Below are 11,955 nucleotides of genomic sequence, written 5' to 3'. Positions count from 1 at the left end.
ACCTATTCTTAACCACATGTCTCTGCTGGCCAAACAGAGCTGGGTAAAATAGCGACTCCTAATATATGTAACTCCCCCTTCGTGACATAACAGGAAGAAGGAAAATTCAACTCTCTTCGTGCAATAAAGATGCAAACAGCTCATGTGCACATCATTCCGGATTATTGAGGTACATCATTTGTAAATTGCCCCCCTCTGTGTGTGACTGGAAAAACCTTTTTTTCTGTAGACTTGACATTTAAAATCTCACTGGTCTGTTGTGTCTGTGGAAGGAGAATGAATTGTCACGATGCGCGATGTTACAGTACTGATCGTTTTATACGAGAATTGGGGGTTTGAAGTGTTTGATATTAAGCACGTGGCGGTGCACTTAGTTTTTTTTAATCTGAAATTGTATCTTTTAATGCTGTGGGATTTATTTAGCAGTTAACCGAGGACAATAGTTAATGTGCAACGCAACAGACATCTTTAATTAAAAACATAAACGCTACTTGCAAAAAGACGTTCTTATAATATCGTTGAAAAAGTAATGAAAAGGATTGTGGAATGACGTTTACGTTATGTGATGTTTTAAGTACCGAGTGTAAAACCGGTGTTGGACTTTAGTTCCAATCCAAAAGGGCAGCCTTAGTGTTCACAGATAAACTGGTTTATTATCCTTAAGGTCATCAATATAATGATCCTTTAATGTTAAAGGAAACCGAAAAGAATACTACCAATAACTTCTAGAACATCTGTTGCGAAAACAGCGGTATGCTCTTTTATCGGTTTCTCAAACTGGTAATGTAGAAGTAGAAACTAAACACAGGGCGCCAACTATTTTCGCCACAGACTCAGCGAGAGATCCGAGAGTGATTTTAAAAATCAGACCTGTGCAGAGTACAGCCATTCTTTTAGTAACATCTTCTGGGCTTAATGTTCACGACCTCAGACATACAGTAGAATGACTGAAACATGGTGTAAGAGTATTGATCTTTTAGCAGTATTGATTACATGCTCATATGATTTCAGTCTTGCAAGAATACTGGCTTCAGGTTTTCCATATTAGTCCTCAGATAGCTATCTTCTTTAAATCCATCCTCACATTCCTGGTTTCCAGTAACTAATGATAAAAATACATTAATTGCACTTTTGAAATTGTTTTGTTATGCTTGCATGTATATGTACTTCCATGCCAAAATACAGAGAAATACACCTGAATGTAAATTGGTCTACCAATTAGTCATTAGTGGCAATTGCAGCTCTAACATCCCAGCACTGAATCCACTAGGTGTTGAGAAATGTGGGACAGATGCTAACAGTTATAATAGCTTCTATAATGGCATACTTCTGTGAAGCCACTTATTGTACATGAGCATCATTTCACACTGACTAGAAAAGTATGGATATGATACTACTTTACAGACCGAAGAATCATATTACATGTGCTACTCTCACTGCTGTGGACAGGATAGGTAATTCCTAAGCAGCATACAGTATCTGTCTGTAATAATTTGATAGGACAGTGTGGCTTGATTGACCTTTTGGAATTGGTCCTCACACTGAATGCCTTTTCTTTCAAATAAACTCTTTTACCAGCAGGTTAGAGGAGTTTCCATGGGCATGAGGATGGGACCCAGTCATGCAAATATTTTAGTCAGCTGGGTAGAAGAATCCTTCTTTGCTTCCTATACCGGCTTTATCACTCCCCTGTACAGGTGATACACTGATGACTGGGTCGGTGCTGTCATATGCTCTAAGGACCAATTAGAGCATTTCTTGCATCACTTGACAAACTTTCGCATATCCCTTAAGTTTACAGTTATCATATCTTCCACTACTCCTCTGTTTCTGGACATGAACCTCTCCATGAATTGCCCACAACTCTCAACTTCTGTCTGTTACAGTCCCACTGACTCAGACAGCTATCTGCTAGATAGCCCCTTCCTCTGCACACACACTGTAAGTTCTTTCCTTTTTTTCGCAGGTCTGCAGGCACTAATGGCTATGCAGTGACGACACAGTCTTCCATTATCATGCCCTCAAAATGCACTCTTTTTTCATTGATAGAGGATATCCAGCACATGTTATTGATCTTGGGTCATCAACCCAAATAAGAATTCCCAGGCTCACAACTCCAACACCCTTCCTATTCCCAGGACCATCAATGACAACTTCCCCATCTTATAAATGGACCCTTCCACTGGAACCCTCTTTCCTGACCGCCCCATCATGTCATATTGCCAACCACCTAATCTTTGCAACCTTCATGTTCACAGGTCCCTTAACCACCCACAGCAACCATCCACACCAGGCACTTTTCCTTGCAACAGAATCCACTGCATCATCTGCAAATATTCAATACAACCCACATTCAAGGCTCATCTGGACCATTCCATGACACCCAGATGACATCATGTATTTCAAACATCCTCATTCACTGCAGGTCATGCAGAAAATGCCTAGCCATTTACATTGGTGAGACAGGAAGAAGGCTAGCAGACCGTCAGGCAACACGTCAGAGCTGTGAGGATCAAAGATCTCTCCAGACCTATAGTTCCCCCTTTTCACCTTTAACAATCAAGATATTTTTTGCTCTCTTTGTCTGTGCCCTCACACAGCAGTTTCAGAACTACTATTGCAGAAAGACATCCAAAATCAAAATAATTCCTAAACTTGGATCATACCTTTCTCCTTCTCTCAAAGACCGACTCATTTCCTTCTAAACCCTCTCTGTTCATTCGCAAATTAGGCTTTCCACACCTCTTCTCCTGTTCTTCCTTAATTTGGACACTCATTTTCACCGGCTTTATGCCCAACTCCTCCCTGCTCCCTGTCTCTTCTTACTTACTCTGTCTTTTTTCTCCTATGCTTCATTTATCTGCTACTTTCCCCTCTCTGCCTCGCACCTGAAGGTTCTACAGCCGAAACGTTGTTTCTTTACCTCTTAGCCTTGAACGAACCTTTACCTGTTCCAGTGTAGCTCAAGACAAAGTAAAGATGTTAAATCTGTACCTGATTCAAAAGTTAGCACATCTCTCCCAACTCCCTTGTCCACTAACCATGAAAGATAAAAGAACATATTGCACTTATCTTTATGGATTAATGTAATGTGCCAATATATCAGTAGAATGTACATTATATTAAATGTATAGTATTTAGACTGTATAAAGAAACTTATTCGTAAAACTTTGTATAACTGTTGTTCTCTTGAGTGGGACCTCACTTCATATCTGAGAGCTTTTAGAATGATTGTAGTGGGCAGTGTGTGATCAGTTGTATTAGTTAAAGATTGGATTATTTCAATGTTTGTCTTGTTTTATTCACTTAGTTAACATCATGGAGCAGCTCAAGGAAGAAATCCATCACCTTTGCTTGTGCTACCCTGAGGGTATCCCGATACTGAAGATTCCACTGGTTTACAGACAAACCTTCAAGAAGCAGCTTGACCTCGGCCTGCATGGCTTTGGGTCTCTGGAAGGCCTTCTTGAGGAGATGCTGGACAAAGTCTCCTTGCACTTTGATGAGAAAGGGGTGTGGGTACAGTCCGCATCCAGTCCAGAGGACTTCACACCACTGCTTTCCAGTCCACCTGAGTTGCCAGCAGCCATTCCACCACCAAGCCAATCAAGTTAGAGTTTTACTCTTAAATCACTTTAAGTGTGCTTTTAAATCAAGTTTTACTCTTTACAGGCTTCACAGATCCCCACTTAACATTCCTCTACTGTTAGCAGGCCTTAGTTAATCAGATCATCCTTCTCGTTCACACAGCAAACAGGAGAAGGGGAAGGGATGGGGCTGTGAGCTCCTAGATCTTACCTCTATCCAGCAGGCTGAGATTGGCCTTGTGAACTAAGATCCACCCATCAGCAGTGCTGATCCAGTTGTGCCTGCCTCTGTGTGATCACAGAGCTGCAGATAACAGCCCAGCAGCCCAGATTAAGACCAGGAAAGCCTGTGCAGGAAACCCATATGTAATTGGTATTGAATGACCCATGCAAATTATGCATCTAGAGCAGTGGTTCTCAAACTTTTTGGACCACGTACCACCCCTAATCCAACCGAAGCATCCAAGTACCACCTACAAGTCATCATCTCATAGGAACCCCAGAAATTCTCTATGACCAACATGAGCGCGCGTGCACACACACTCACACATACATATAATAAATATTATAATAATAAACTTTATTTGATATAGCGCCTTTAAATGTGGCTTCTCAAAGTGTTTTACAGAAAAAAAAAAACATTAACAACAACTAATTAAAAAAGCACCATTTCAGTGAGAGGGGTGAGCCTGTTTAGTTGAGCAAAGCAGATGTGAATTAATTTTTCGAGCCTTGATACAATTCACAACCGAGTCTAACAGATATTAAATCGTCAGGCATTTTCTTGATGGCAAAGGTCTCGCGGTGGATGTTGTAATGCGTACATTAATTTCTGGAGCAACCTCTCTAATTCGTGCAACTACACCGTTATGTCGGCTTGTCATTGCTCAAGCAACGTCTGTACAAACTCAGATGCATTTTATCCAGTCGAGGCCATTCTCTTCGATAAATTCATTCAGAAGCTGAAATATGTGCTCTCCTGTAGTTCCTGTTGGTAGCGGTTTACAGAACAGAAAGTCTTCATGGGACATGCCCTCAAACTCGTATCTAACGTAAATGAGCAAATTGGCCAAATCGACTACAGACTCATCTAATTGCAGTGAAAAACATCTGCTCATCTTAACGCGCTCTATCAGTGTACTTTTGATATAATCCTTCATTTCAATAATTCTATGAATGACTGTGTGTTTCAGAGGGAGGGGGGCAGCAGGTTGAGCTGTTTAGCAGCTTTTTCTCTACACATAATACGTGTCGGCTCTTTTGCCAACAGTAAATAAGGTTTTTTAAAAATAGTGTACTGTAGCTTACCTGCTTTAGCAATACGCAAGCTTGCATTTTTCCACGTTTCCGTTTTTATTTCCGTATTTATTTAAAGTTTTTATTTCATGTGCATGGGAGCGAAACACAGAGACGCTCGGTGTATTTTTCTCAAATTAGAACAGTTCTTAAATATTTTTCTGATATCGTGCTTTCGTGTGCTCACAAGATTACCTGCGTTCGTAACACGTATTTCTATGCATTCCTGTGTTTAGAACGTTGGCATAGTTCCAAAATCACGCACATTCTCCTTTCTCCCTATTTGCTGGAGATACAGTAGCTTATTTTAAATACAATTGGTCACTTGCATCCGTAGCACGCATTCCTATAGAGTGGTATAGAATTACAGAGTATCTCTTGTGTCCACTGAAGTATTAGCGCGCACTGTATCGTAGTACGTAGGTTGCGTATTCGACACGTATTAAAATACAAAATATGAAAACCCGTCCCGATTTTTCTGCGCACACGACACAGTTCCAGGGTCATTTGGCGTACCACTTGGCGGCACTCCACGTACCACTGCCGGTACGCGTACCACAGTTTGAGAACCACTGATCTAGAGGATTCTGGTCATATTTCTAAAAACTGACTGATGACTAATACTCAAGTCTCTTTATCCATTAGACATTGCATCAGGACTGAAAAAAAATGCTGTAGTACCATGTGTGAGCAAGGTTAGGAATTTTATTTTGAGTTTTAAAATAAATAGCTTTCCTTCACCGGTATCTAGAATGTCGCAGTAAGCTTTTAGAGACATGGGCACTCCTGAATCACACCCTGACCCGTCTGTTCTCGGCTTTCCAGAATGTCAAGCTCTGAACAAACTCAGGGAGCGTCTGCAGAGCCTGTTCCGGCTGTACCCCTCTGGCATTCCACTGCACAGGCTGTGCAACACTTACAACCAGGTGTATAAGGAGTGCCTCACCCTGAAGAAATACGGATTCAAGTCTCTGAAGGAGATGGCGGGGCAGCTGACCGACGTCTGGGATATGGTCCCCGCTGACAGTGGGATTCTTCTGATAGGAAAACCCTGTGATGATGCAGTGCTCAAAACTTCCCCTGACGATCCTGAAAGCCAACATGCAGATTTGAGAGCACCACAGCCTGGCCCGCCTCAAGTCGAAGACTCTGCAGGAGGTATGTACTGAACAGTGAGGTCCAGTAGACGCCTGTTTTACTGTGGTTATATACTGTAGCAATAAGTAGGGTGACCCCCATTAGAGAAGTGTTGCTCTGATGAAAAAGCACCTGCCCCATATCGCTGTCACTCAGAATTCCACATATTCCTCTGAATAGTTTACAGAATGCCATACTGGCAAAAAAAATCCAAATGGTTTGTAATCATTTCCTAAATAAGTTTACTGTTTCTTAATGTAGGGTGTCTGTCTAGCCCTTAGGGCACTTCAGCTGTCCAATAGGGTTAGAGTACCATTGCAGTTAACTTAACTCTCAATTCACTTAACTGGTCACAAAGAGTATTGGGTAAAAAAAATGATGACTTCAGTTATGGCGTAAAACATCAGTGTAGTTATCTGTGACCTGATTTTACTCCAGTAACGGATTCCTCTTAAAAACACGTGCATTCTTAAGAGCAACTTAACATTTCAGTTGTGGTCAATCATAGTAATTTATAATTTCAGTTTGCTTTTAGGTTAAAATTGAGAGCAATTGCTTGTCAAGTGTTTCCCCCAGCCAGATAAACTGATCTACCCTTGATATACTGTAGGCAGGACCTTTGTGGGGATTTTGTGGATATGTTGTTCTACTTCAGTTAGGATTTCTTATGTGACACAACTATTGTTGTAACAGTTTAGAATGCAGTAGTCTGAAGAAGCGTGACTTGGGTTTCTGCTCTTTTGCACCAGAATGCTCAATAGAGGCCTTTCGTGAAATGCTGCAAAGACTGTGCAAGAGGTATCCAGGAGGTTTCCCTGTGAATAGGATCAGCAAGAACTTTTACTACAGGTACCAAAAGCCCCTTTCTGTGAGAAAGTTGGGATTCAAATCAGTTAAAGATTTGGTGGCATCAATGAGCGACATAGTCGATATGGTGAAGCAGGAAAGTGGCTATGTCATTCGAAGCAAATCCGCCTCAGCCTCGTGGGACACAGATGGTGCCAGTGATGTTTCAGCCTTAACTGGTTCATCTCCTGCTGTGTCTCCGCCTCAGCCTGTAGCAGCTACGCCCAAAGGTAAGGCTGCACTGAAACAGCTTCACAGCCAGATGGCTTGACAGTGCTCATTCTCAGATCACTTTATTTTATTGTCATATGCTCAAGTGCAATGAAATGCTTATTTGCATGTATGCTCCTATAGAAGACATTAAGGAAACACCAAATACAAAAACACAGAACAGCGGCAGCAGCAACAACAAGTTAAATAACATACATCTTAGAGAAAAAAAGAACACATCAGTGTGAGCCAGAGGTAGGGGTAGAGTTTAGTAATCTGACAGCTTGTGGGAAGAAACTGTCTCTGAGTCTGGACGTTCGTGCCTTTATGCTCCTATAATGCTTACCAGAGGGAAGGGGAAAGGAAAGTGAGGAACCAGGATGACTTGTATCCTTAGCGATACTTCTAGCCTTCCTGAGACAGCAAGTTGTAAAAATGTCTGAAACAGAGGGGAGCTGTACTCCAGTGATGGACTGGGCTGACCTGACCACTCACTCTAATGCCTTCCAGTCAGACAACAAGCTGCTGCCAAACCAAAATGGTATACCACATGTGAGCACACTCTAGATAGCGCACCTTTAAAATGTGGTAAGGACAGTTGAAGACGGTCCAAATTTTTTCACTTGTCTGAGAAAGTAAAGGCGCTGTTGTGCCTTCTTTGTAGCTCCAGTTACATGCTGGGACCACGTTAAATCATTAGCAATGAAGGTACCCAGGAACTTGAAGCTGCTAACCATCTACAGCCACCCCATTGATGTGAATAGGTGTGTGGTCCCTACCCTGCTTTCTAAAATCAATGACTTGGTCTATGGTTTTGCCATCATTGAGGGAGAGATTATTGTCAAGGCACCACTCCTCCAGGTTCCTGATCTCATCCCTTTAGGCTGTCTCCTAATTTGCAGTGATTTGGCCAATGATGGTAGTGTCATCAGCATATTTGAAGATGGAGTTGGAGCTGTGTCTGGCCACACAGTTGTGGGTAAACAAGGAGAACAGCAGGGGGCAAAGCACACAGCCCTGAGGGGCACCTATATTGATGGTCAGTGTGGAAGAAAGTTTCTCATCTACCCTCACAGTCTGAGGTCTGCCAGTCAGGAAATCCATAATCCACCTGCACAGAGAGGTGTTGATGCCCAGGTCATTTAGCTTCCTGACTAGTCTGGAAGGAACTATTGTGTTGAATATGGAGCCGTAATCAATTAATAGCATTCTGACGTATTTGCCTTTATCATCCAAATGAGCCAGGGCACAAAACCTTATGAGTTTCTGGGAATAATAATAATAGTATGTAAAGGAACAGATTACATTATCTTTTTTATTTATATATATCATTATATAAAGTTTTTTCACTTTAGTCAGTAGTAGTAGTCAATGAATAGCATTCTGACGTATGTGTCTTTGTCTTCCATTCCAACATATCAGCAGCACAAGGATGACATTACTGAGGAAGTTTTTAGAAGTCCTTTACATTTACAGTAAGCCCCAAAATGTATTTCACACATATAGTTGGTTCTTTTTTTGGTAATGCATTGCAAACCAGCTAGGCAGTTTTCAGGTTCTTTGATTTGAAATCCGCTCCTAACCATTGAAAGTTTTGCTGCATGACAATAGCTAGTGCAGATAAATTATTGACAATTCCAAAAAGGAAAATGTTCTTTATCTCCCTGTCGCCTTTCTCCAGATGATATGAAACCACAGCTGAGAGCGGAGTTAATTGCCTTACTCCAGAGCTTCCCCCAAGGCGTAGAACTGACCAGAATCCGCAAGACGTACGGAATGATGTACAATCGCAAGCTGCGCCTGAAGGATTATGGCTTGGAGGGCCTGCAGGAGCTGCTGCTGCTGCTCGGAGATGAGGCCCGGATGGTGCATGAAGGTGGAAAGAATATCGTGAAGGCGGTGAGCCTGGGCGACTGTGCAGGCCTCCCTGCGGATAGAGACTTCGACTGGAGCGCCCCAGGTCAGCAGGGGGACCCGGATGCCAGCGCTAGTTCTTCCGTCAAGAGGGGTTCAGGTATGTCGTTGTAGCATTTCAACTCAGGTGTGTCTAAAGATGCTTATGACCTTTGAGTAACCTGTGCTCAAAAGCCAATGTATGATGGACTGGCGTCGCATCCAGGGTGTATCCTGCTTCACGCTCGCTGCTCGCTGGAATAGGTTCCTGCTCCCCACGACCCTGTATTAGATAACGTGCTTAGAAAACGTGTGGGATTGGAAATTCTGCAGTTCTTCTTTTCATAAATTATTCTGAAATAAAGCACTGCTAAATCCCTGCAGGTGCTCTGTAATATTACTTCAGTATGTCACTTATGTATTTTTGTTGGGTTAGAGAACAATGAAAGTACTTGTTAAAAAAAGAAAATGGATGGGTAGAAAACATTAGAAATGTTTTTAAAAGGAAATCAAAATATTTAGCCTCTTCCAAAAACCTGTATTTGTATTTGTTGTTAAATGCAGATTAAGTAATGGAGATTGAGACATCTTATTAAATACGTATTTTCTTTAAGTTTGCTCTGCTGTTGCAGTTGCCTTGTGCTGCTCACAAAATTTAGTAACAACTAAAGTAAAGTAAAAAGTAACAACTGAGGCCTGAACCAACTTTTACTCCTGTATGTTGAAGCTGGCTACTTGTAGAAACTTTACATTAATTCATATTGAATTAAGTTCAAATCTAATAAGAAAAACAGTTTGGGCTTTGCCCAAATTTTCTAAGGTTTGGAAGAATAATTGACTTTTTATTGTTTGCGTATGAAGTTCAAGCAAATCGTTTTGGGAATATTGTGTCTTTACATTGTGATTAAGAGCATGTAATTGCTTAAAGTTACCCTTAATACAGTATGTCTTTAACTAATAATAATCCTTAGACTTATATCACACTTTTCTGGACACTCCACTCAAAGGTCTTTGTTTTACTAGTTTACAAAAGCAACATAATTGTGGCTGTTACTTTAATGGTGTATATTGAATGCTGCTGTGTACAGTGTCTCCATGTCAGTGTGCTTTATCATTTATAGAAGTAAATAGGAATATTCTGTTCAACAGTAAATTGCTGGCCTCTCAAATTTGTCTGTACCATGGGGCTATTGTCTGAAATATAGAAAAAACGTTTCCGCTGCTGTTGCTAGGCAGAGCACTGTTGTTATGCAACAGCCCTGAGTGAGCCCTGAGTGAACTAGCAGAAACGAAACCACTGTTTTCAGCCAGGAAAGTGAAACCTAAGTCCTCTGGCTCTCCTCCGCCTTGCTGTGCGTTACTGTCTCATGCTTTTTCTGTAGAGAAGCAGTCATGAGGTCACCTTGAGTGATGTGTTTTGATATAAACTTTGTGAATGATGGCATCAGATTGTACCTTTTCAAATACCTTCTGAAATGCCTTTTAAAGGAAGTGTTGCCAGAGCTAACAGGCCTTTTTGACTTTAAATCTCACAGGATACATGTTCAGCTGAGGAATGTGGCAATGGTTAAAAGTACTGTTATCCAAGATATTTATGTTCTGTCCAGTCTAAAAGTGATACAGGATTCAGACTGTATTGAAAATTCTAGATAGTATTAAAAAATAATGCAAACAAGCTTTTTATATTTTTAAATCAAAACTTAAAACTTGATGTAGGCTTATCCTCAATTTTTCTCCTGTCATATCGGTAATCCTGATTGTGAGGGTGATTTATTCTGAAAGTGATGGAAACCAAAAACCAAGTAGAGAGAAATGAAATGAAACTGAAAAAAAAAACTGTCTGTGTTTAAAAGGCTCCTTTCCTTGCTTTCACTTTCTGTTTCATGGTAAGCTCACATTGGCTGTCTGGGTTTTATCAAACCGTGGGGGAGGCACTCTTTACAGTGTGGGGACTGAAGTAATATAAGCAGGACTACTGCCTCTTGTTAACAGAATTACCAGTTCACAGCTTCACAGGAAATGCAGCATCCGAGGTGACTATAAAAGAAATACAGTTTATAAGGATCTATATACACTGGTAAGGCTACAAAATAGTGATGTGCTTTTTTTGGTCATTTTCAAGTTAGCTTCAGGTTACCAAATCGCTGAGATTCTCCTGGGAGATTTGTCCTGGGATTAATTAAGAAGAACCAACAAAAAGTCAAAGATGTGATGCTTCAGTGAAAGAAATGGATTGATATTGCAGTCTTATACTGAATGGGGGAGTGTTGGTTTATGTCTTATCTACTGTACATGTATATGCAGTGCAGGAAAAATGAAAGATTTGAGGTTCCTTCTATAGAGTAAGACATCACTTAGGATCTGTTTGAATTCTAGCGCTGTACTGTATATTCCAGTGTTGCTCTCTGCCATTGTTGTATTAGCTTAATTTTCGGTTATTATCTTATCACAGGAATGAGGAAGCAGCAATGACCTTTGATTAATTAAAAACTTGAATAAGCGGTTTCGTTTAAGCTGCCTCTCTCTTGATTGGATTTACCTGGAACTGTCTTTAATTAGCATTAGTACGGAGAACTTTGTGTTATATTGTGATATTGTAATTTACTGTACCATGATTGTTGCTACGGAATTTTGTCAGTGGAGGTTTTTTACAAAAAAAATCATTTTAAGTAATGCCATTGTGAATATTAATGTACTGTACGTGCATCAGTATCAGTTTTTGGCTAGTTCCTCTCTAGGTACAGTTTACTGAGATTGTTCTGTAACTTTCACTTCTGCTGTGAACTGTATTTACTGTGCTTGAACTGTGCTATAATTTTTATTATGGTGTTTTCAGTACTTTTACAAATTCTAACTTCTTTTTTCTTGTATTGATTTTTTTAAACAAAAAAAGAAAAAAACAGCTACTTTCTCCATCCCTCTCAGTAGGAACTATATTACCAAACAATAGTTAAATTGTTATGCCATGTTATTAATTCCTGGATTG

General features: G+C 40.6%; 1 protein-coding gene across 9 annotated transcripts in view; it reads left to right on the top strand.

Annotated features, from left to right (window-relative positions):
* The first annotated feature begins 82 nt into the window (after nucleotides 1-82).
* The window catches only part of LOC107078496 (uncharacterized), an 82,202-nt gene continuing 70,329 nt past the window's right edge, over nucleotides 83-11,955 (top strand). For 4 of the 9 annotated variants that reach the window (XM_015356172.2, XM_069194436.1, XM_015356171.2 and 1 more), the window contains exons 1-5: nucleotides 83-169; nucleotides 3,311-3,610; nucleotides 5,709-6,041; nucleotides 6,770-7,096; nucleotides 8,758-9,090. In XM_015356172.2, coding sequence (XP_015211658.2) covers nucleotides 3,319-3,610; nucleotides 5,709-6,041; nucleotides 6,770-7,096; nucleotides 8,758-9,090 — 1,285 coding nt within the window. In that variant the 5' untranslated portion in view covers nucleotides 83-169; nucleotides 3,311-3,318. Of the gene's footprint in view, nucleotides 170-3,310; nucleotides 3,611-5,708; nucleotides 6,042-6,769; nucleotides 7,097-8,757; nucleotides 9,091-10,928; nucleotides 11,047-11,285; nucleotides 11,312-11,955 lie in introns of those variants that run through there. The other 5 variants (XM_015356174.2, XM_015356173.2, XM_069194437.1 and 2 more) reach the window with 4 other exon arrangements.

This window comes from Lepisosteus oculatus, chromosome 9 (assembly GCF_040954835.1).
Source record: "Lepisosteus oculatus isolate fLepOcu1 chromosome 9, fLepOcu1.hap2, whole genome shotgun sequence".
In the NCBI taxonomy this organism is placed as follows: domain Eukaryota; kingdom Metazoa; phylum Chordata; class Actinopteri; order Semionotiformes; family Lepisosteidae; genus Lepisosteus; species Lepisosteus oculatus.
Note: the sequence above shows the minus strand (reverse complement) of the source record. Positions and strands in the feature narration are given on the sequence as shown.